At 35.0% G+C, this 26,899-nt stretch overlaps 2 protein-coding genes and 1 long non-coding RNA gene across 3 annotated transcripts in view; all 3 read left to right on the top strand.

The window, feature by feature from the left end:
- Window positions 1-26,899, top strand: part of LOC109047231 (SLAM family member 5-like) — a 43,958-nt gene that overhangs the window by 4,732 nt on the left and 12,327 nt on the right. The gene's annotated exons all lie outside the window — the stretch shown is intronic.
- Window positions 15,158-17,520, top strand: LOC122144933. Its single transcript, XM_042756165.1, has 2 exons — window positions 15,158-16,400; window positions 16,785-17,520. The coding sequence occupies exons 1-2, from the start codon at window positions 16,103-16,105 to the stop codon at window positions 17,135-17,137; spliced, it is 651 nt and encodes a 216-aa protein (XP_042612099.1). The 5' UTR covers window positions 15,158-16,102; the 3' UTR covers window positions 17,138-17,520.
- On the top strand, window positions 22,162-22,744 carry LOC122144944. Its single transcript, XR_006159978.1, has 3 exons — window positions 22,162-22,358; window positions 22,677-22,703; window positions 22,734-22,744. It is a non-coding gene; the product is annotated as an uncharacterized LOC122144944 (long non-coding RNA).

Raw genomic sequence — 26,899 nt, 5'->3', positions numbered from 1 at the left:
TTGTATTTTGTGTTTGTTAGCTCTACTGACTGTTCCAGTCATCAGTGATTTTCCTCAAAACCCATCAGTATCAGAAAGATCATCAGAGCAGAATTGTTCACTGCTGTGTTTTCATGTGTGAATGTGAGTGCTGTGACTCTCTCCTGGTACAAAGGAACAGTTTATTGTCCAGCATCAGTGTGTCTGATCTCAGCATCAGTCTCTCTCTACCTCTGGAGCTTGAGTGTCTGGATGATTCCTACAGCTGTGTTGTGGCTTATTCATTCATCAACCGAACTACACACCTCAACATCACTGATCTCTGTCAGACATGTTCAGGTCAGCAGCAACATTTTCAACACATTTTCGTTCTTTTGCAGAAAGAAATTGTGTAGAATTGTGCAGTTCATAGCATCTGGATGGAGTCTGAGTGAAAGGACTGACCATTTTCTCTGTGTATTACAGAAAACGTTCAGCGTTTATATTTTATGCCAGTTATAGCCATGTGTGTGCTGCTGCTGCTCATTTCTTCATGTGTGTTTTACTGCTGCTGCAGGAAATACAACCAAGAAAAGCTAGAAGGCAAGTATTACTACGACTAAAAATGATTTTTCAAAAAGAATTTGAAAAACAATTAAATTTATTATAGTTCTAGTATTTGAAGATAGATTGAATTTATTATTATTGTTGCAGAAACAGCACCTGACTGTGCATAGACTCAGCATCTGCATGTGTTTGTGTTTGTAGATGAGAAAAGTCTGTCAGAATACACACAGATCATCTACCGTCTGCAGATCACTGATCATCATCCATAATACACCACAACTCTTCAGGACTGATCTATGATTAATATGATTCTGAATCTTGACTTCAAGTACATCTGTTTCAAATCGACTGAATTTTTATTAATAAACATTTTCATTCACTTTGATGAAATGATAATAAACTGCTAAATGTCTAAAAGAGCAAAAATAGGAATTTTCATTCACTTTGATGAAATGATAATAAACTGCAGTTCTTATATAATATTTACTATATTATTTGATATCAATAATGCTTATAAAACAGAAACATGCTCAAGATGTAATTCACAGTAGATGAATCTGCTCACTTACTACCTACTGAAACATGAAATAGTTTTTCTTGAAAGAATCCTTGACACACGGGTGTTTTAAATTGAAATATAAATGTTTGATTACCAGTCTGAATGTTTATTATGAACTATTTGTATATTAGTATTCCTTTTTCTAGCATATTGTCTGTTTTTAGTATTAATAAAGCACATATTAATGCTTTATTCTGCATTATCATATTGTAAATCCCTTACCTCATGCCTAAACCTAACTACTACAACAACTACCTTACATACTGTTAAGCAGCAAATTAAGAGTCTGAGGGAAAACCTTTAGTTGATAGTGAGAATGTGTTCCCTTATCTAAACTGTTAAGCAGCAAATTAAGAGTCTGAGGGAAAACCTTTAGTTGATAGTGAGAATGTGTTCCCTTATCTAAAGCATCTATTTGTTCCGTATTTTCTCATTTAGAAGAATTATCTGTTTTATTTCACTCATTTATGTAAAGACAATTGAAAGTAATTTGCCATGATATTGTGTGTGTGAACCAGAACATGCTGATGTTTTGGAGTCTGATCATTCGTTATTGAGGTCAGTAAATGTGGCATCTGAGCTGAATGCATGTGGTTTAATGCACGCAGCGTTAGACGGTGTGTGTTTGTGTGTGTTCATGTTCATGAGAGTGTGAGATGTTGAGAAGTTTATTCTTCCAACCACAAATTAACCCTCTGAAAGCCTGTTAGACTTAGAGCAATCTAGAATGGTGTTGAGATGAAAAAAAAAAAATGTTAATGCAGTTTAAAAAGATAAAGAATGCATTAAACTTTGTCCAGAGAGTGCAGTCAGAAATTAAAAGAGAATAAAGACCAAAAGACCACTGAAACCAGTTTACTTTTCATTTAGCAGTCTTTGCTTAGGAAATAGCTGCACTTCTTTGTTCAGGAAGTTGCTCTTCTGTGTCTGAAGTGACTCTCGGCTGGATGGACTTCTGTATCACGATGTCCTCTCATCTGTGTGCTCTGATCCTGTTTGTTCTGTGTGGTGAGAAACTCTTGATACTTTTAATCATAAATGTGTTGCATAAATACAAGTGCATTTTCACAAAAGAAGCAAAAAAAATGCACATTTTAACTTTTTTTTTTATTATTATATATGTTTTGTATAAATAAGTGTGTTTTTACAAAATATTTTTAAAAAATGTGCATTTTTTATTTTTTTTTATTATATGTTTTTGGGGATGTGATTATATATTTCTGTTAATTATGTCACTCTAAACACTGATGTTACTGAAGTACAGAGAGACGATCAGATACTGTGGATGTTTGGACCTAAAGAGACTCGAATAGCTGAAATCTATAAGCACATCATTGATATGTTTAGCAGTAATGAGACATTTGGAGACAGACTGCAGCTGGACTCTTTCACTGGATCTCTGATCATCAGAAACATCAGAAGAACAGACTCTGGACTTTATATTTTTAAGATAGGGATTAGCAGAGGAAGATGAGACTAGGAATTGAGTTTTAGTGTTTCTGTGTTAGGTAAGATATTTATTAATTTATTAGATTTTATATAAATGGCCCTGAAGCTAATAATTGGTCTGGCAGTAGTGAATCAGGATGGAATATGACAACACTAAAAAGGTATGACAACAATAAAATGTATTAAGGCTATTAAATGCCAACAAACTGTAACCCAGTATCCTTTCTTAAGATAGGCCTTATTTATTACGTATGCCAAACCTTTCACAGCCATTTGTTCATGCCAAACAAATCAAATTAAACCTGTGCAAAGAATCACGGGAGCAAAGTGTTCTCAAAGTATTTTCTGAAATCCTTCAATGAGCACATTTCAACATGGAATATATATATTTTCCAATATCCTTTCTTAAGATAGGTTTTATTTATTACGCATTATAGGCACGTCAAACCTCCGAAAAATCATATTTTCTCACTCTAGGCATTAACAACCTTCCTCCGAAAAATCATATTTTTTTTTTTTTTTCATTTTCAGATTATTTTTTTTTTTTTTTTCTCAACCCCATAAGGAACAAAATGGGATTGGTTCAAAAAGGATTTTACACAGAACTAAAATAAAAATCTACTTACTGCTCATGTGTCCCTGATAACAATTTAATGATAACAAATGTAACATTTATCATATTTTTCATATTTTTACAGGACTGAAGCTAAAAAATACACAAATTGTGTGTCTATGGTCTCTTTATTTTAGAAGTTTAACTAAATTTGACTGTTTTAGTCCTTAACATGTCAGATAGTATATTTTTCCAAAAATATTAAGGTGACAAGTTGTGATGGGTTTGAAGACTGTAATACGTTTGAAGGGATGCATTGCTTTCATTTTAAATTTCTGGCTTTGTTTCTCTCTCATATTGTCCCCTTATTTCTGAGTCAAAATATCTGCATTTGCAACATTGTCTTTCTGCTGCAAATTTTGGTGAAAAGTTGCCATGATTGTGGTAAGTATATTTGTTTCAAAGTAATTGTTTTTGCTATTTTTTGTTTTTTTTGTTTATTTAGGATTTTTATTTAATGAAGTCATTAATATTTTTATTTTGTTTTATGTTTTTAATTTAAGAAATACATACAGTGGTAGACAACACTAGTACTTTCACCAGCTAAAAATGGTTTTAAGTTTTTTAAGTTAAGTTTGGTTTTAAACATTTCCAAGATGCTTGAAGAAACATCTACCTATAAATCTACCTAAATAACTATGCGTAAGTGCACCAAGGGCAAAAGCTGCTTTAAACGCAAATGACGCTTACACTGCTTGAAGAAACATCTACCTATAAATCTACCTAAATAACTATGCGTAAGTGGACATTATTTTTGACATCATCCTCATTTTACAGCATTTTTACACAAAGTGCCTAAAACTTTTCACAGTACTGTAGTTTTGCAGGAAGGTTTCTTCAGGGGGGTTGAGTTTTGACTGAGGGACATAACTTTAAATTATGTTTTATAAAAATACCTTGCAGTTTTTTCTGATAAATATTCTTCACAAGAAAGGAACACAAATAAATGCTTATATTATACCAAACATCACAGACACTGCAAATGACGCTTACACTTATTCTTAAGTAGAAAGTAAGTGAAGTGCCTCAGGGACATGACAAAATGCTTGGTTTAAGAAGTACAAACTCAGTGAAGTGCCTCTTAACAACCTTCAGTAGGTGCAGGCATGCTGGAAAAAACTTTCAACTGCAGTGGTTATAAGACAGATCATAAGTTATTATATCTAGAAAATAAACAAAAAACAAGAAACATAACACAATAACAATTTTTATTCATTATAAATCAACATGCCAAAGCACTCGGTGAACAAGCTTCAGGTGCAGGCATTATTAATTATTGGTATACAAGCACTTTAGAAACTATGGGGGACTGCAAATTTTTATTCATTCCAGGACATAACAAACCATTATAATTATTATATACAAGCATATTTAGGAACTATAGGATGAAATATTACCGAATTATACCCACAATTATATATATATATATATATATATATATATATATATATATATATTGAAACATCATCTACTTTTTCGATGGCACTTAACTTTCTGTCTGTTTTTGCTCACATTACAGCAATATACTTACATTTAATGAATATATATTGCTTCTCATCTACCTGTTCCCGTCATCACCAGTAACTCTTCAAACTGTTCTTCATCATCAGGATCATCATCATCATCAGGATCATCATCAGTGTCCAGATGTTCACTGCTGTGTTCAGTTGTGAATGTGGGTGCTGTGACTCTCTCCTGGTACAAAGGAAACAGTTTATTGTCCAGCATCAGTGTGTCTGATCTCAGCATCAGTCTCTCTCTACCTCTGGAGGTGGAATATCAGGAGAATAACACCTACAGCTGTGTGCCTCAACAATCCCATCAGAAACCAGACCAAACATCTGGACATCAGTCAGCTCTGTCACACATGTGCAGGGTACATCAGCAGTAATATTTTCAACATGTTTTCTTTCTAATGTGCAGTTTTATATCATCTGGATGAAGTTTGACTGAAAGGATTGACCATTTTCTCTTTATTAATTACAGAAGTGGCTGAGCGTTTCTATTTCATGTCACTTATAAGTGTTTGTGTGCTGCAGCTCATTTCTTCATGTGTGTTTTACTGCTGCTGCAGGAAATGTGAGCAAAAAGAAAACCAGAGGGCAAGTATTACGATAACTGACATGATAAAAAAAAATGCTTTATGTGCAAAATAGTTTTATGACTAAAAGCCTAAGATGATGTTTTAACATTTTTATTTGTTATTAAAATTAAAAGTATGCTTATTATGGCTTATTTTTATGCTTACAATGAGAAACAACAGAAAGCAGCACCTGAGGATAAATAGACTCAACATCTGCATGTGTTTGTGTTTGTAGATGAGAAAAGTCGGTCAGAATACACACAGATCATCTACCGTCTGCAGATCACTGATCATCATCCATAATACACCACAACTCTCAACATCTGCATGTGTTTGTGTTTGTAGATGAGAAATTCACAGTTATGATTAAGCTTCATGTTCATCTGCTTCAAAGATAAAACTCAACCGAAATGCAACATGAATTATAAATATATTTTGTCATTCACATACTCATGTTAATGAAGTGGTACTGCTATGGGGCGCCGTTTGTAAAGCGGCTCACGCTGAAAATACCAGCAACATTTTGTTACATTTAGCTTCAAACAATGTTTAAAAAACTGGTATGAATTTTTGACGGTCATTATTTTTGCACATTTACAACAATATTTGTCAACTTAGAGATATTTTAAATAGTTAAATCTAAATATTAAATGTTACACCTAAATGTTAAATGTTAAATCTAAATGTTAAATATAAATATAAATGTTAAATCTAAATGTTAAATCTAAATCTAAATAACATTTAATAACATTTACATTTAGATTTAGATTTAACATTAAGATTTAACATTTAGATTTAGATTTAAAATTTAGATTTAGATTTAACATTTAGATTTAACATTTAGATTTATATTTAGATTTAACATTTAGATTTATATTTAACATTTAGATTTAACATTTAGATTAACATTTTAGGTGTAACATTTAATAGTTAGATTTAACTATTTAAAATATCTCTAAGTTGACAAATATTGTTGTAAATGTGCTAAAAAATGACCATCAAAAATTCCTACCAGTTTTTTAAACATAGTTTGAAGCTAAATGTGACAAAATGTTGCTGTTATTTTCAGTGTGAGCCGCTTTACAAACGGCGCCCAATAGTATTGATGCATAAGCCAGAAAGAATAACATGCAGTTTTACAAGATTACAAATTTATGCTTTAACAGTATAAAAATGTTAAAAAATTTCCCAGTTAAATATGAATTGTACTAAAACAGTGTGGCAGACACACAAGAGTTCAATAAACGTTTTATTCTTTTTTTTTTACATTTTTTTATATTTTATTTTTGAAAAACTATGTGGACTTTTATTACATTTTAATTAAATATCTTAGCAATCTACTGCATGTTAATCAGTGTTGTGTAAAATGTTCCTTAAGATATTGGCAAGAGACTCATTATTACGTGTTGTGTGTGTGTGAGTGTGTGTGTGTGTGTGTGTGTGTGTGTGTGTGTGTGTGTGTGTGTGTGTGTGTGTGTGTGTGTGTGTGTGTGTGTGTATGCGTGCGTGCGTGCGTGTGTGTGTGTGTGTGTGTGTGAACTGGTACATGTTCACTTCACTTGTGTTATTGAGGTCAGTAAATGTAGTGTCTGAGCTGAATGTGGTTAAATGTGCTGCGAGGATCTTCAGCTAATGCACACGATGTTAGCCGATGTGTATTTGTGTTTGTTCATGTTCACATGAAAGTGTGAATTGTGGTCAGCTTCCTTTCACATCCACAAATAAACCTTCTTAGAACCTGTTAGTCTCAAAAAATACCTTTGATAAATATCTGTAATGAGAGTTTTCAGATTCAGAATGATGTTTTCTCATCCGTCTGCTCTGATCCTGTTTGTCCTGAACGGTGAGTAACTATTTTAATCAGTAAAGGTTATAGTTAAACACCACAAGAGATAAAAAAAACAAACACTAAATGTAATGGTAAAGCCCTATGAAATTAAATCACGTGTGCTGGTGAACCAGCATAAGGTATGTTTTGCACAAAAAACGCATGTACTGTATGTGTTACATATCACGTTTCTTTTGAAACTGGTTTGTATTTGTAGTTAAAGACCAAGACAATTTTCCAAAATAATTTTGATAAATTATTTAGTAAAGAAAAACACGTTGCTGCTTACATATTTACAAAGTAAAATCCCCAGTGTTGAACAAACACTGCTCAGTTTTCACATGATCCTGATCTATAGAGAGTAAAAGTAACACTAAAGCAGTGTTTTAGTTAGTGAATAAAAGTAGATTCATTAGCATTAGTGCATTAGTGATGACACCTATGATTAACAAGCAGAATCACTGAGAATAAGAGGAACAGCAAGAACAGAAAAATGTAGAGAGGTGAGCAGAAACACATCAATTTACAGCAACACAGCCTTAATCAATATCTAACCACAGGATGATTTAACAACTGCAAACACAGAATTACCATATTCACTTATTGCAAACCAGATTGGCTTTATTTCTTTCATATAGTACATGTACAAAGGTTGCTGAAGTATGTTACCGTTATGGTGATTAGTGTTTCTTGTTAGTGGCCATTGACTTTGGTTGAATTAACCCCATTTCAGCAATTGCATGTAGTGTTTCTTGTTAGTGGCCATTTAAAGATCTTATGAAACAGGAGACAATTCCTTTGATGCGTTGAACAATTAAAATTTTTCAGTTCTACTTGAACTCTACTAAACCAGCATCATCAGCTCCATTTTGCTTGAGAACAGTATGTATATGCTGGTCCACCAGCTAGACCAGCAATATACCAGCATAAATCAGCCTGGACCAGCTCTTGAAAGAGTTAAAGTGCACTAATGTTTCCTTGTTCTTCTGTTTCAGACTCTGTTCAGTTTTTTGTTTATACTGAAGCTGTGATCTAATTGGTCATCTCTGCTGTGGTGGGCGTGGCTACTGTTGCAGTAGTGGTTTATGACATCACATTTAGAAGAGCTCAGTAACACAAGACTTGAAGAGACACCAGGGGGTGATGTTTTCTAATCTAACCCCATATGCATTACATCTGCTAATCAAAAATGCAAAGGGGAGATAAATTAAGAAAATTAAGACAAACTAAAATTGTTCTCTAATAAATACAGCTCCAATTTGAATATAAAGCACATTAAAATAATGCTATTCTTCCCCTTTGATTTCTATGTAGCACTAAATGTGTTTTTAATGGTCACTTCTTATCACATGGTTATCAACTGTGTTGTAGTGATGACATGTTTTGTAGGCCAGCCCAGAAGTAAGCATCACCCTGGTTCCCCTGGGTAAGTTTGATTAACACAAATGTAGATTTGTTAAGGTTCCTTCAAGTTTTGTGGAATTTAAAAATGAGTTCAATCCTTAAATGGTTCTGTCATTAATTACTCACCCTTATGTCGTTTCACACCCGTAAGACCTTTGTTCATCTTCGGAACACAAATTAAGATGTTTTTGATGAAATCTGAGAACTATCTGACCCTCCATAGACAGCAACGCAACTCTAATGTTCTCAAGTCCAGAAACGTAGCAAGAACATCGGTAAAACAATCCATGTGACATCAGTGGCTCAACTTCAGTTTTAAGATGCTCCAAGAATACTTTTTTCTGTGCAAAGAAAACAAAAATAACATAATTTACTCAACCATTCTTCACCCCCGAGTTACGTCTTGGCTCAACTTCAGTTTTAAGATGCTCCAAGAATACTTTTTTCTTTCCCCCCCCACCCCCCCCCCCCCCCCCCCCCCCCCCCACTAAAAAAAAAAATTCTGAAAATGCAGGTTTTTCTTTCCTATACTATAACATTACATAAATACTGATTAAGTATTAACATAAATAAGTAGTAAATAAATTATGATAATAAATAAATGGAGATATTGAAGCGCCTTGTAGGTATTTTATGAGTGAATCTGATAAAACATCCTATTGAAGAGACCAGACATGAGCTATGCACAGTGAAAAGTACTTATTACAATAAAGGGAAATATGAGTAATATGAAATGCCTAAGATAGTCTAACAGACAACAAAGGCAACAAAATAAAGGCTACATTTTGTAATTTATTTGTACATGTTAGCCAGCTAGCTAGCTAGTTAGTCTAATTATCATACCCATACCTTTCATTTCAATTTTGTGCATACGTACAGTGGAAAAAAAAATGATATACTTAAACTTAATTATTTCATTTTATGAAGCCTAGATTATAGTCCTGGTCATGGTCTTTTTCAAAAGACATTTAGACACTTTTTGGTGAATTAAAAGCAAGCAGTAGGCTATGTAAATGATATTAAAACAACATTACAGAAGCTTAAATTTTTAAAAAGATAATAAAGTAAAATTAAATAAGTAGTTAACTCAAGCAAAAACATTCCACAGTGTCAGTGTTGCCAGTTAAGATGTTCTAAAAAGTCTATTTCAAAATACTACATAAACATCACAAGCTAATACACAGCCGATTACTTGTGATTTTTATCTCTATATTGATATTTTAATGCTCCTCTTCTTTGCGTCGCTTCCTGCCTTGTGCACCTGATAATTTTCTTTTTTCACTCATTCTTTTAGAAATTATACTTTAAGAGCACATAAATGGCAAAACAATTTTAACTGCGTATGCCATGCATAATTAATGTTTTTAATTATTTCTTTATGAAGATGTTGTTTAAATTAGTCCAACATGACAGTGTTGGCAAATCTTATGATTTTTCGTTGATGTGAATTTTATTTTATTCTAACACTATTTTAATCAGTTTGATGATCGATCAGTACTAAAATTATGTTAACTGTCAGAAATTATTTAGCTAAAGTCACCATGAAATCAAAATTTTAAATACTTATTTTTTTGTGAAACTGACGTGACATATCCGTGCACTTCTTTATTTAAAAAAAAATTCATGTGCCCTCATAATCTTTAATCAAAAGCGTGACATACAGCCAAGTATGGTGACCCATACTCAGAATTCGTGCTCTGCAATTAACCCATCCAAAGTGTACACACACACACACACACACACACACGGAGCAGTGGGCAGCCGTTTATGCTGCGGCACCCAGGGAGCAGTTGGGGGTTCGGTGTCTTGCTCAAGGGCACCTCAGTCATGGTATTGCCGGCCCGAGACTTAAACCCACAACCTTAGGGTTAGGAGTCAAACTCTCGAACCACTAGGCCATGACCTTCCCTTTAATGTGATACTGCAGTGTTTATTATAAATAATTTATCCATGCCCTTCATTATTTAAAAAAAAAATCATGTGCCCTCATAATCTTTAATCAAAAGCGTTAACCTCCCCTCCCCCTCAAAACGACTCATCGTCTCTTCCGGTCACGGGCTATGGCGCATGGGCGGAGCTAGTGACGTAAGGGGTAAACGCTTGGGGAAAAACCAAGCGGCAACCTCCCGCTCTTTCTCGTGAAGCAAACAATGAAGTGACTAAAACTGCAATTCATCGACTGGCTGCTTTAGTCTGGCTGCAAAAGGGAGTCAGTCTTATAGACTCCCCATGTTAAAATGCCCAACTTTACAGCAGAAAAAAACATGTTTACAGCCTGGTTCAAAAATGATTTTGGTCTATAAAGCTAATTTTGCCCTTCATGACAAGTGTGAGGGAGGTGAATTTTTTTACAACTCATCTGTTTAAATTATATTAAGCCTTAAAGTTCTGCATAAATAAGGGAGTGGCCACTTGAGTGACAGGTGGATTGCCGCTGCTGACACTGCCGTCGCGCTATGTGGGCGTAGCTTCAGTAACCAGCTCCCGCCTTTTTGCCCAATTACGATGATCCAGGAGAGACGCACGGTGACATGCTGCCAAGATGGCGACGGCCCGCTCTGCACGCTTTGAGCTTCAAAAACGCTATGGGTGACGTCACGGACACTACGTCCATGTTTTTATACAGTCTATGGGAAAAACTAAAGCTGATGCTTCACTTTATAAAAAATGAATGCAGTGACCAATGCTGACGCGAGCCATGGGGGAGTACACTACCCTTAAAAAATTTAAAGCATATTACCACAACATTACTCTCAGGACATAGCAAACCTTTTTGGCCATTTTTTTTTTTTTTAATGAATATGACTTAACCTGACGGAGGACGCACTCAGTCATTCAGGCAGTCTATCTCTCTCTTTCTTAGGCATGTTTTGTGCTATTGATTGTCCTCGCCATCATCTTCTTCAATAAATAAAACATTTCTTAAATGCTAGGGTGTCTGCCTCCATTTTGTTAGCAACACCCCAGCTTCCAACGATCCAATCAATGCCCGAAGGGCAAAATCAAGTCCCGCCCTCTCATTTCAAATGCTGTTTCACTTGGATAGACTTCACAGTAGAGAAAAAAAAGACAATCGCTACTTCCGTTTCATGCTGACTTTATGGGTGTAGGAGAAACTTCCGACAAAAAAAAAAAAAAAAAAAAAAAAAAAATTACCTTCGGCACCTGTCAGTCATTTTTCCTATGCCACAGTCCAAGACATAGATAAATGTTTTCTTTGATCTGAGGCTTTATTTTATAGACAGTATGAATATAATTTGGAAGTACTACATTCACCATGTTTTTACTCTCATGTGACCTACAGTACCTTTCACAAAAACCTTTAAACCTGATACCCTTTAAGGGTAAATAAGGTACAACGGTGTACCTTTTGAATAAGTACTGCCCCAATGACAGCTTTTGAACCTTTTTTCTGAGTATGGAAAAACCCAACACCTCACACACAAACAAACACGCACGCACATTCTGTTTATAACCAGATGGCTGGTGGGTGCTTTATCTTAATCACCTTGAAAACTGCAGCTGCCATAATCTTTGTTTAACTGTCCTCAGTGGGAGTTTTATTTTACAACAAAGGATGTGAAAGAGAAAAAGGCTGTGCAACTACTGAATGTCAAATGCCTGAAAAAAAAAACATATGTCCTTCTTCACACTGCTTCTACACTATAAATGTATAACAAATACTATTTATGTATTTTACCTATTTTGTCTTTCTAGGTTAAGCATTGGTCTAGGAAGTGTGCAAATTAATTCCAAATAAAGTGATTTAAAATTTAAAAGTGATTCAAGTTCTTATCCTTGATGTAACCAATGTAAAAACCTAGCCAGAAATACAAACATGAAAAGTACTTCCAAGGTCAAAGTTCACTGGTCAATGGTAATTTCCCTACCAAATTAAATTTATATATATATATATATATATATATATATATATATATATATATATATATATATATATATATATATATATATATATATATATAAATTGGTTCATTTATGTCATCTGTGTTACACTGTAATGTTATATCAATAAATTTAATTGCTTAAATATTTTTTATTTTAAATACATGATTTACAGTTTTTTTGTGTTTTAAGAGAAGTTAAAGTCAATTTTTATTTATTTTTTTGAGAATGACCCAATTGTGTTATTTTCCGTGATATGACAAGTTTCACAGGATGTGGTTTGTAAATGAGAGAGAGGAAACAGTCACACAACACACAAGACATAATGTTTCCATTGTCTTAAATGGACAGTTCAACCAAAAAATATCATTATGTCATCGTTTACTCATCCTCATGCTGTTATAAACCTATATGACATTTTTTTTCTTTGGAAACTGCAAAAGAAAAAGGTAAATTTAAATTAAATTCACTGCCATTATTGGGTTTAAACATGCATTTTGCATGGCACATATGTGTGTTATTTTGTTTTGCTTGCAGAGAGCAGTTACTTTCTGTGGTCTTCTCTGCGGATATTGGCCAAAGGCTATTGGTTGTACAGAGTATTTACATGCACAAAATGTGTGTGTGTGGGTGGGTGGGTGCTTTGGGTTTGAAAAGCAGCCTGTGTTGCTTAACTTTCGGAGTAAACAGCCTTCCTGTGTACTAACGTTGAGAGTGTTTATACTCTTTGTGATCTGGAGGTTATGATCTTCATCCTTTATCCAAAATGATCTGAAACAGCTTCATTTGTTCTGTCCTGTTTTTCTTAATTAACCTGAAAAGGGTTTTTGAATTATCAACACAAGTAGCTTTTCCGCTCTCATTGCTTAACCATTCCATTCTGTGCCTAAGTTTTTCCTTAAAATGTTTTGGGGGTCACATCAGTTGTACCCTTCGAAATCCTTCATTCCAAAGGGCCCTTTGAAGTGGCCAGTTTGGAGCACTACGGTTTGGAACGACCCTTCAATATGGCAGCCATGATTGTTTTCACTCCTAAGTGCCCTTCGGAGGGCAGTATATCCCGTTTGGAAAGCACAGTATGTCATGCCTCATTACATGCTGGGGTGGCACCAGGATCAACTTCTGCCACACGCCTTTTTTTTTTGCATTGAAAATAAATATTCACATTCTTCATGGTAACATTTGCAGAGAAGAAAAGCTATTTTATTGCATTGCATGATATTGATAGCATGTTTTGCTGTTGGCTGCTGGCCCTATATGGTTCAATTCAGTTATTGGCATTTCAATATGGCTCCAGGAGTAAATCATTAAATTGTACACATTCAATGGTAAAAAAAACAAAAAACCAATGTGCGTCATATATAATATAGTGCTTTTTTTCTTTTAAACCCTGGGTTACTGGTATTATTTGCCTATTTGACAGTGTCAACAGTGATGACTAGATTAACTAGATTACTAGATGAGCCAAAATCATCACAATTAAAAGAAACCAAAGACTTAAACTACTTCAGTCTGTGTGCACTGAATTTATTTAATACACAAGTTTCATAATTTGAGTTGAATTAGTGAAATAAATAAACTTTTCCACAACATTCTAATTAATTGAGATGCATCTGTATATTTATGGTACTTAGAGAGGTACTGTTAGTTCAATGCAATTCTTTTTTTGACAGAAGGAAGCAAGATACATCTCTAGTTTCAATATTATTTGTTCTTCAGACATTCCCCTGTTAAAGAAAAGAAGCATAATATTTTTGCAAAGTGACCCACATGTGGTTTTTGACAACTAAAAATATGTACAATTTAATGATTTACAGTGGTGGCCAAAATTATTAGAACACTAGCCAGCTAAAAATGGTTTTAAGTCAGTTATTTTTATTTTTTGCTATAATGTGTCAGTAGGAAATATCAGTTAACATTTCCAAACATTATTTTTGCGATTAATTGTAATAATCCAGTGAGATCCAGTGTCTGACAACAGCCAGTGCTCCACACAGAGATTTGATCTGATCATCATCAGTCTGTCTGGAATAACATGAAGAAACACAACAAACTGAGACAGACTCAGTCCAGAAAAACTGTGGCAATGTCTCCAAGAATCTTCAAAAAACCAACCTACAAAATTACAGTGCTGTTTAAAGTTTTTGCTTGTGTAATAATTATGTAAAATGATACCTTGTATTTGAGATCCCTTGGACATTTTGGCTGACTTTTTCAGGTATAGGAGGAAGTGGAGATGTGTTGTTATTTTTTTATTTTATTTTTTTACAGTTGTAAAGTTTTAGTCAATCTTGTTTTGTTTTTTTTTACCAGCTGGTACATGGCATGGTTAACTGGCTTACATGTTACAAGGGCTCCTCATCTGAGATGTGTTGTTATTTTGCATCCCCAGGTCACCCAAAATAGCAATTTTACACCACTTGTGCAATACATTTTTACCATAAAAATAGCAATTTTACAGTGAGAGAATTGCAAGACTTAAAAGTCATTAAATAATTGCAACCACCTTTCAAAAATATTTTGATACAAAAATTCTGATATTTTTCTATTAATCTATCAAATCTATAGATATTACAAGCAATGTGCTTAATGCAGACCTTGCCAGTATGTAGCCACCAACAACAAATCTTTTATATATATATATATATATATATAATATATATATATATATATATATATATATATATATATATTATATCTATATATATATATATATATTTTTTTTTTTTTTTTTTTTTTTTCTCAAATTCTGAACGAATTGTAGCCTAGAAAGTATAGAAAAGCTTCCTTTACTAAAATACTGTCACTTCCTGATCTCACAAAGTTCCGTTATCAATGAATCTCTCTACACTGCATGCACAATTAATCTCTTTATTTGCATCCTGTACACCTTGTTTTGTAACAATGAGGCGATTCTCATAGCATTTTGAGTGGTGAGTAAATTCTGACTTGAACTCTTTTAAGAGTGCTTTTTTTACTGCGGGGAAAAAAAGATAAAAAAAGATGTGGCGTGGGAGCGTGAGAACAGTGACTTTGCTTAAGTTAGCAGAACTATAGCCTATTGCATGTTTAAATAGTTGAAGATGCACTGTAAAAATAAATAAATAGAAATAAAAATTCAGTTGTCTTACATTTTTAGTTGAATCAAATTTGATGTATAAGTCATTCAGCTTCATCTGAAAGTTTAATTTATTCTACGACATACATGTATATGAATATTTACATATTTATATGGCAATATCTTATTGAAGATTTGTCATAAAAGCAACACTATAAATCCAAAAGGAAGATGTCTGAAATGTACATCTAATTTATGGAAATATTAAATAATAACCCCATTAATTACAATAAATACCAAATTTAAAAATAACAACCTCCCACATAAAGTGGGGCTTCTGTGTCACCTCTGAGGGTCCCGTCTTACCCCAATAGTCTTATCTTATTGTCCAGAGAAAGAAAAAAATATACTTTGCTCTATGGGGAGAATCTTACCCCAATATTTCTACATCAAAATATTCAAGTATGTTCTAATGGCAGAATGAACTTTGACACTTTTGCTGTATTTTTAGCTTTGATGTACTTAAAATGCTTAGGTTTGAAAAATTATAGTGGTGATTTATTTTGTCTTTTTTCCAAATAAACTTTGAAAGCTTAGATGAGAATCTGTGATTTGTTGTTGTTGTCTGTTTTGTTCCAGGTGTGTCTGGAGTTTATTCAGATGAAACAGTGATATCAGTGATGGAGGGAGATTCTGTCACTTTAAACACTGATGTAACTGAACTACAGAAAGATGATCTGATACTGTGGACATTTAGACTTAACAGTTCAGAGAATCGTATCGCTGAAATCTATAAACAGATCGTCTCTATATATGATAATAAAGAGAATAATGAGAGATTCAGAGACAGACTAAAGATAGATGAGCAGACAGGATCTCTGACCATCACAAACATCAACAAATTACACTCTGGACTTTATAAACTACAGATCATCAATGGAGGAGTCAAACACAAGAGCTTCAGTCTTGCTGTCTATGGTGAGTAATCTGAATAAATCTTATTCAAAGGGATTCTTAATAAAATTTTAATCTGGTCTGCGCTGCCAATAGCCTTAATTGTGGACAAGTGCGCTGACATAGTGCTGTTGTGCTATGGGCGTCCTGAGTCTGAATCCCGGGTCGAGGACCTTTTCTTCATCCTCCCCTCTCTCACTCCTGCTTCATTTCCTGTCTGCTCACCACTCTCCTGTTATAATAAAGGCAAAAATGCCAAAAATAAATCTTAAAAAGATTAATCTGGGCCATCTGGAGATAAATTATTTTTATATCTATGATTATAATCTATGATTGAATATCTTTACACATATCTCTTTCAATAATTGATTGTTTTAAAAATATCCATCTTTTCTTCATGTTTCTTAGGTCTTCTGACTGTTCCAGTCATCAGTGATTTTCCTCAAAACCCATCAGTATCAGAAAGATCATCAGAGCAGAATTGTTCACTGCTGTGTTCAGCTGTGAATGTGAGTGCTGTGACTCTCTCCTGGTACAAAGGAAACAGTTTATTGTCCAGCATCAGTGTGTCTGATCTCAGCATCAGTCTCTCTCTACCTCTGGAGCTTGAGTGTCTGGATGATTCTTACAGCTGTGTTGTGGCTTATTCATTCATCAACCGAACTACACACCTCAACACCACTGATCTCTGTCAGACATGTTCAGGTACGTCAGCACTGGGGTTTTTTCACCAAACTATTGTTGGGACGGTTTATCTCTAAATGATTCATAAAAGAACTCATCGTCACATATTTGTGTCTGTGCTGTATCTTAGCACATTAATTACTGTTATGATCTATATATATATATCTATAAATGATAAAAAACACAATAAAATGTAAAAAAAAAAAAAAAAAAATGTTTAATACAGGAAATAAAAATTAACTTTTTATCAAATTAAGTAAATAATTGACTGATTAATCAATCATTGACTTAAATTATTAACTTCAGACATAAACATTTAGGTGCATCTTTTATAATATTTACCCCAATTAGATCTGCTGGTATTTCTTCTTGATTGAAGTCTGGTGAGATTAATTTACAGTAAAGGGGCAGCTGTGGCCTAATGGTTAGAGAGTTGGACTTGTAACCCGAAGGTTGCAGGTTCGAGTCTCTGTGCTGGCAGGAGTTGTAGGTGGGGGGGAGAGTTAATGAACAGTGCTCTCTTCCACCCTCAATACCCATGGCTGAAGTGCCCTTGAGCACGGCTGGATATAGCTGCCCACTGCTCCGGGGTGTGTGTTCACGGTGTGTTCACTTCTCACTGCTGTGTGTGTGCACTTGGATGGGTTAAATCCAGAGCACGAATTCTGAGTATAGGTTACCATACTTGGCAAATGTCACGACTTTCACTTAATGTAGGTTACCATACTTGGCAAATGTCACGACTTTCACTTAACTTTCAAAGGTATAATTGCTGCTGTATTTCTGCTGTTGTTAGCAATCTCAATTTTAGCTTTGTGGATATTCTGTCGCTCAGGAGCCACAAAAAAAGCAGTACAAGAAAGTAAGTATTACCTATATAATCAACAGAAAAAAATATAATTTTATGCAGTTATAGTGTTTTTATTTTCTATGTTGTAAAAGTTATTTTACTAAACAGCTCGGACTACTGTGGAAGGGTTGGATTATACTGATGCAATATTTACTACAAACAGAGCTCAAGATTCGGTAAGATGTGTTTGTTATTCTCTGAACATTTATACTGAGAAATCAAAACCCATCAGTATCATCAGGATCATCAGAGCAGAATTGAATTTTAATTTTGATGGTTATGACTTACAGCTTAGGAAAACAAAAAAAAATCAGTATCTCCAAAAATTTGGAAATGTTCAAGATCTCCAAAGCAGGTTTAATTATGCACTCAAGACTTGGTTGTGGCTCCTTTTGCATGAATTACTGCTTCAGTGCGGCATGCCATGAAGGCGATCAGCCTTGTGGCTTTACTGAGGTGTTACTGAAGCCCAGGTTGCTTGATAGCGGCCTTCAGCTCCTCTTTATTGTTTTTCAGATGTTACTTATCTTCCTCTTCACAATAGCCCATAGATTCACTGTGAGGTTCAGGTCAGGTGAATGAATTTGCTGGCCAATCAAGCACAGTAATATCATGGTCAGCAAACAACTTGGAAGTGGTTTTGGCACTGTGGGCAGGTGCTAAAGTCCTGCTGCAAAATGAAATCAGCATCTCCATAAAGCTTGTCAGCAGATGGAAGAATAAAGTGCTCCAAAATCTCCTGGTAGATGGCTGCATTGACTTTGTACTTGATAAAACACAATGGACCAACACCAGCAGACGTCACGGCTCCCCAAATCATCACTGACTTCGGAAACTTCGGATTCTGTGCCTCTCCAGTCTGCCTCCAGACTCCAGACCTTGATTTCCAAATGAAATGCTAAATTTATTTTCATCTTAAAAGAGGACTGTGGACCACTGAACAACAGTCCAGTTCTTTTTTTCCTTACCCCAGGTGAAGGAAAAAAAGGAATGTGACAGCAGTAGCTCTTTTCCTTAGGACGTCTGAGTGTGGTGACTCTTGATGCGCTGACTCCGGCTTCAGTCCACTCCTTGTGTAGCTCTCCCAAGTTCTTGAATCAGCTTTTCCTGACAATATTCCCAAGGCTGTGGTAATCCCTGTTGCTTGTGAAACTTTTCCTACCACACTTTTTCCTTCCAGTAAACTTTCTATGAATATATTTTGATACAGCACTCTGTGAACAGCCAGCCCTTTCAGTAATGACCTTCTGTGGCTTACCCTCCTTGTGGAGGGTGTTGATGATTGTCTTCTGGACAACTGTCAACTCAGTAGTCGTTCCTATAATTGTGGTTGCATGTTCTAAACTAGCCCAGGAGGTACCCAGTATTTATACTCAAAATTAATCAAAATAATCAAGCTCAAAATGGAATATTCAAATTTTTTGAGATACTGAATTTTTAATTTTCCTAATTATTAAATAAATTAAAAATAAATTTATCTTCGTAACCATCAGAATTAAAACAACAACAACAAAAAAAAAAACCTCTTGAAATATTCAAGTTGAATCTAGAATATAAGAAAATTAGCTTTTTTGAATTAAATTACAAAAAATTAAGACCTTTTCCATGATATTAAATTTTTTTAGATGCACCTGTAAAGTTGCAGAGTGAATAATAATAATAAAAACTAGGCTTTTTCCTATTGTGCTGATTCTTTTTTTGTTTTTGGTTTTTTTTTTTGGGCCTGAGGAATGAAATTAGCCCTAAAAAAAGTAAAATGCATTTTATCTTATTTAAAGGACTCAAGATCTCGAATGATCACGCTCATGATCTGCATAATTTAATGTGCTTTGGCTGTGAATTTTGGCTTCAGTTCTTCTGCGTCTCTGTGCATGTACTTACATGATCTTGAAGCTTTTCAGTCCCTTTTTTGTGGGATTTGGTCTTCTCACGGTATTCCTTTTCTCTATGTATGGAATGTATTATACTTTGTTTTTCTAAATCTTTGTGCTGTAAGCATATTCAGTAACAGCATTGTTTTTCTCTTCCTGATGCGTGTCTGTTTTCTTACATGAGACTAATGGACAGAATCAGACAGAGTATTCAGAGGTGTCTTTCAGATGATGATCATTCAGACTGTATTATTATACAGCTCATCTTATTACAGGCCAGAGCATGTTGGAGCAGATGTCAGTATGTAACAAAGCTTCAAGTCTCAAAGTTGAACTGCAAATCTGCTGGTAGTGGCATTGTTTACTACAAATGAGTGTATTTCATCATGCAGTTACTTCATGAAAAGAATGTGGTCTTTAATAAGAAAGAAAGACCAGAAGTCTAAAGTATTCACAACAGACAAATTCATGAGATGCTCCATTAATTTCTGATCTCAGTCTTGTCTGCAGCCGCACATCTTGTCTAGACTTGATTTTTGGTGGTTTGCATTCAGTATTATTTTCACACCCATCCACATGATTACTATCCTAGCTCTGATTATGAACCAAGAGTCATGAAAAACAGGACAAAAATAGATCAAAAGAAGGATCAGAAAAACAACACCAGCATGAGCTACATAATGAGTACAAATGTAGACAGTGTTTTTAGATACATGTAATCATTGAGGAGTGTCAAAATTTGGTCCTGGAGGGCTGGTGTCTGCAGAGTTAAGCTCTAACCTCAAATAGACACCCCGAAGCAGCTAATCAAGCTCTTACTAGGTATACTAGAAACTGAGGCAAGATGGAGCTAAACTCTGTAGGACACCAGCCCCACAGGACAGAGTTTTGGCACCCCTGCTCTATCTGCTGAATAGTTGTGAGTTTTACATGTAGCATGATCAAGTCAGCCCCTGCTGGTTGATAAAAACAACTACACAATGTGTGTGACAAAATGCATATCTTCATCTACTGACAGCATTAAGAACTGAATTATCTGTGTATTCTGAAGAAGACAATTCAACAACCCAACTGAAAACAACTATGCTAAAGCTAATATCATTAAAACATGTAATTTTTATTTATTGCTGCCTACCAGTAACAGTACAATCAGCTAAAGATGGACAACTCGATTGTTTGATTACTGATGTGTCATATATTTGGTGTTAACTCTATGAATTTACACACTGCTTTAAGCATTGTAGCATAATAATTATCAAGCAACTGCAAACAAGTGTTATCTTAATAGTATTCAATAAGAATGGGACTGAGACTGGTCACGCAACACAAGCTAAGCAGGGTTCATCTTGATTTTTACTTCTTGAAAGTATTGAGGATTGACAATATTCACTGAAACTGTTTTATTATTTGTGCCAAAGCATACTAGCAGTTCTTGTCCTTTTTTATTTTTGTTGTGGTGTAATTCCAGTGGCTGTAGAGTAGAAGTGGTTTGTACTTGCTGAAAAATAAACACACTAAAACATGCCCTCTGTACTGATTCATGTTTACTTTCTTTCTAATACATAACATATTAATAATTTTTTATCAGACATTATTTTGAGTCATGTGATTGGACGGTTTCTCTGTTAACGTGGTTAACAGTCTGTTGGTTTCACAGGATGTGGTTTGTAAGTGAGATATGAGGAAGCAGTAAGTGAGAGATTAAGGAATATTTTTATATTTTAATGTACTTTTGTAGTAAGAAATATAAAACCTCTGAATATGAAAGTCAGAAATTGTATATACTCTCCTGCTTGTAAAAGAGTTTAGGAAACGGTGTCTGTTATCAGTTTGTTTGAGGCTCTTCATACCCTCTGATACACTAGCAGCTCAGTTTGAGAGTTTCAGAGAGATCTGTTGTGGTCTGCTTTTTTTAGACTGAGTTTATGGGGTCTGGACTCAGACGCTGTATTTGTGAGCATGATGTGAGCAGTGTGTTCATGCATTTAGGACTCATCAAGTCATCGGAAGAAAACATAGTTCGATTATTTCTTGAATCTCTGTTGTTCTTTGTTTCGGACACATTTTAAAGAATGTGATGTCAAATCCTGCTGTTTTCAGTCTATTTGTGTTTGTCACAAAGTGTAAGTAATTTCATTTTAATTTTGCTTTTACTGAATTCAGATAAATGTGACATGATTAGTTAAATTTATTTCATACTGTTAATTTACATTGAACAACTTTTGTTTTTCTGAAAAAAACAAGGTGTGTTTGTTGCTGTGACAGATGAAGTGAAGTCAGTGTCAGTGCTGGAGGGAGATTCTGTCTCTCTAAACACTGATGTTAAAGTACAGAGAGATGATCACATACTGTGGACGTTTGGACCTCAGATGTTTCGAATAGCTGAAATCATTAAAAGGGACCAAATAAACTTTGTTTTTGTCAGTAATGATGGGAGATTCAGAGACAAACTACAGATGGACAATCAAACTGGATCTCTGACCATCAGAAACATCAGATCTGAACACACTGGACTTTATGAACTGACTGTTATCAGTGGAGAAACCTCACTGAAGAGCTTCAGTGTTACTGTGTATGGTGAGTAAACTCTGCTCTCACTAATGCTGATTGTTCATTAATGTTTAATTATAGTCTGAACTCACAATGCTGTAAATTATATATGACGCACAAACTACAACTGAAATTACCTTCTAAATGTTAAAATAATATATCAAATAGCTGCTCAAATGATCAATCATTGTTTTAGAGTAGATGTACAAGCATTCATTTCTTTCTCAGCCTTGCATTTAACATGTTGGTTTCTTTTTGATTAGCCTTGCAAGAAAACATCTGTCATATTAATTGTATTAATAGTTTGTTGATTATAATACAAACATGGTCTTTCATGTTTTCCAGCTCCTCTTCCCTCTCCTGTCATCACCAGTAGTTTTCTAACTGTCACAGTACTTACAGGTAACTCTTCATTGTGTTGTTGTTTGTTTATGTTTTCATCTTTGTATGTGTGTGTTGTGACTCTCTCCTGGTACAAAGGAAACAGTTTATTGTCCAGCATCAGTGTGTCTGATCTCAGCATCAGTCTCTCTCTACCTCTGGAGGTGGAATATCAGGAGAACAACACCTACAGCTGTGTGATCAACAATCCCATCAGAAACCAGACCACACATCTGGACATCACTCAACTCTGTCACACGTGTCCAGGTCAGAGATATTACTTAATCTGTTGCTCTTTGTAAGACTGATGTTTCCTATTTATAGACTGACACTTAAAGGGATACTCCATGCCAAAATGAAAATTTTGTCATTACCGTAAAAAGTATAATTGTTTAGATAGAATGGGCTAAAAAAAAAAAAAAAATCACGTTTTCGTCAAAACCGTAAAAGCTTTGTTAGTCTTCAGAACACAATTTAAGATATTTTGGGTGAAAAACAGGAGGCCTGTGACTGTCCCATTGACTGCCAAGTAATTTACACTGTCAAGGTCCGGAAAAGTCAGCTTAGTCAGCTTATGCTATACTGTGTCAGCCATGCAACTAGGATGTGCTGTTTTCTTTCAAATCAAAGTGTAAATACACATAGAAAATGTATCCTCGTGTCGCGGCTGACACAGTATAGCGTAAACTGCCTGCATTCAGCTCATATTCTCCAAAATGGTGCTACGGTGATGTGGAGAGACAGAGGAGAGGAATTGTTGAATAAAGTCGTTAATTTTGTTTTCTTCATGTACAAAAAGTATTCTTGTCGCTTCATAACGTTACGGTTGAACCACTGATGGCAGATGGACTATTCTGACGATGTCTTTCATACTTTTTCTGGACCTTGACAGTGTTACTTTCTTGGCAGTCAATGGGACAGTGACAGGCCTCCCGGTTTTCATCCAAAATATCTTAAATTGTGTCCGAATATGAACAAAGCTTTTAGGGGTTTGAAATTACATGGGGATAAGTGATTAATGACAAAATTTTCATTTTGGGGTGGAGTATCCCTTTAATATTATTTTGGCTGAATTCTGAACAGAAAGTTTTTCTCTCCGTGTTCATTACAGATCAGAGACAGCGTTCATATTTGAATCCGATGATAATAGTTAGTGTGTGGCTGTTGGTGTTCATGTCTGCTGTTATGATGGTGTGCTGCTGCTGCAGGAAATTGTGTCAAGCACAACAAAAGGGCAAGTAACTGACAAAACTTACTGTATATTATTGACTCATACATTGTGTTAATATTATATTAATATACTTTGTGTTTGTATATAAAAAATATGAAATAATACATTTACCTGAGAACAATCTAGACATTACCTGAGAAGCGAAGTTTTTGAAGATATGAAGGCCCCTTTTTTTTTTTTTTTTTTTTAATATACCCGTTTTTTTATGTATTAAAGTTTTGTTAGATTTTTCTTAAAACAAGGAAAAAATATCTGACAATGGGGCAAGAATCTTGTTTTGCCTTTAAATTAAAATTATTTTTCTTTTTTTTTTAAGCCAAAACTAACAAAATTTTTATATATTTTTATTTTCAGAAAACAAGACATAATATCTCAAGTCAGTTTGCTTGCACCTTCATTAAAGAATGTTCAGATATTTATACAAAAAAATCAAGACAAAAATACTAAGGAAATCATTTTTTGCAGTATATCTCCTGTTATTATTCGTCATGCCATTTTATTCCACTAGATGGCGGATAACAATTTAACATACTGAATATCATATCCTCACGTGTCTGTGTTTGTAGATCTGACAATCAGAGAACAGCAAAACATGTCAGAATACTCACAGATCATCTACTGCCTTCAGAAGGAAGATCTGCCAGAGGTCAGTAAACATTTTATCTGATTGTGACTGATTTTACTTTAAATATTACTTTATTTACTTTACAGTTTCAGGAATGAATTAAGGTCTGTTCATCTACTTCCTGTCAGCTCAGAAGTTTAGTCATGTTTGTGATGTTGAATGTTTCTTTCTTACAGTTAGGCTTTCTGGATGTGAACAGAACAGAGACAACTGTGAACTATCGACACACAACACAGTGAAACTCAGTTTATGATGAACTGAACATCTCTGGGAAACGTTTGTCCTGAAGCAGACCTCCTGTGTTTCTGGTCGTCACCAGAAGTCCTCATGTTTGAGCAGATGCATCATGATGATTCACTGTCTGCGGTGCTGAAGGATTCAAAGATGATGAGCAGGTGTGCGGATGATTCGTGGATGTTTGATGGTGGACTTCTGTAGATTACTGCAGTTGTTATTATATGAGCTGAATTTACAGTTAAAGTGGAGAGAATAACAAGATAAGCCTTAATCAATTTCACTTACCTGCTCAAAACTAGTTTAAATTAAAACATGATTTATCTAATATATAATGAAGTTTCCAAATATCCTTTTTGTCATGTCTTCTCACCATTGAACCCTCCTCATATGAAATGTTCCACTGAGTCATCTGACAGCTGCTCGTTGTAGTATGTAATATGAGAAATGATGGGAAAAACCCTCCCATCACATAATCTCTTTGTGTTGATCGTCATGAGCGCAGACCAGATGGAGTTTTATGTGTTTATACGTGTGTTAAATCTAGGGCAAATGACCTCCAGGTGTGAACAAATACAAGAAAGATATTTAAGGCAGACAGAATGGGATAAACTATTACATTTCTTATAGAAGTATTAATTTACCAGAAATGATAGGCCTACACAAGCCCGTGGGAGGATAAAACAGAAGTGTATGGCTTTAGAACATGGTTTCCTATTGCAGAAAATGATGGAATAGATCTGTAGGGGTGTGTCATCAAACAGACAAAACTGAGCCTGAAAAAAAAACGGTCGCTGAAGTTCTGTATTGTATGCGCAAATTAAGGGGAGGGCATGCATTTTTGTTAATAATACTATGGGGCCGTTGATTGCTTGAATCTGATTGGCTGAAGAACGTTCTGAGGTGTGCAATTATTTTCTGGGAAACGCACGGCGAACGTAGTTCCAGGCAGCTCTCTTGACCGCATTACAGTTCCATATCATTTTGCATATAGTAAAGCTATAATAACGGTTACGCAGTTTGCACAAAAAGACATGACATTTCTCAATAGCGATGTAATAACAGCGCTGTTTAGAGACGCTTGAAGCAGAAGAGTGTTTAGAGACGCACAGAGGTACGTTAGCCTAATTCACACAATCTCTCTCTCTTTCTCTGTGTGTGTGTCTCTGTCGCTCTCGCTCTATTTCTAATAACTTCATTAATAACTGCATTAGAATGCTATCAACGGCTCAAGCCTCCGTTACCAGCTTTAAAACAACGTTTTGGTAATAGCAAAAGAGGCATTGGATGAGATGCGGAAGAAATAGTCCTACTCATAGTAGCGATTTAAGTACAACAACCGGACAAATCCCTTTAAATAAATCATCGGATCAATGTCTTGAGGTGTGGTAACCGTAGTATAAGCGGAATAATTGACTACGGGCCGTTGAATTATTAGAAAATTAATGCACACCCGAGGTGGTGATGCGGCCACGATGTGAAGCGGAGTGGCCATTACACCTCCGGTGTGCATTATTTTTCTAATAATTCAACGGCCCGTCGTCAATTATTCCTTACATAACAAAATATTTTTGACAAGATAACTGGTGAGATTGTAAGTCTCTGTATAGGGCTTGGGCGCCGCGTTGCATTCTGGGACGTGGCGGCCATGTTGATGGCGTCGTGAATGTAAACATACAGCAAGTCGAACGAGAAGAAACAGAGTTGGGAGAAAGAAAAAATATGTTAAAATCGCGAAAATGTTGTGGGATTTACAGGGATACGCTAAGTAGGGATGCCAGGGACCGGTATGTGGACAAAATCGGCACTATTAACGGTTTGGATCAATATAAAAATCCCAACAAAGAGTGGAGCACCGACGACGAGTTGCTGCCGCATTTTTGCATTACAGATATCTTCGGCTACCTTGTTTGTTTTGTGAGCGCCTACACTTCAGAACAGTTCCGAAGCTACAAGTCATTGGAATCTCATGTGCAGTTCACAAAATGGATGGGTTAAGGAACTGCAGATCATAAAGCCGGCAAACAGTATACAGTAATCCGGGCAAAGGTAAACTGCACTCCGCCTAGTTGCTAGTTTACTAACCGTTAGTGCTAA

Source organism: Cyprinus carpio, unplaced genomic scaffold, assembly GCF_018340385.1.
Source record: "Cyprinus carpio isolate SPL01 unplaced genomic scaffold, ASM1834038v1 S000006809, whole genome shotgun sequence".
Classification (NCBI taxonomy): Eukaryota; Metazoa; Chordata; class Actinopteri; order Cypriniformes; family Cyprinidae; genus Cyprinus; species Cyprinus carpio.
The sequence above is the reverse complement of the archived record's forward strand: the minus strand, read 5'-3'. Positions and strand labels throughout refer to the sequence as shown.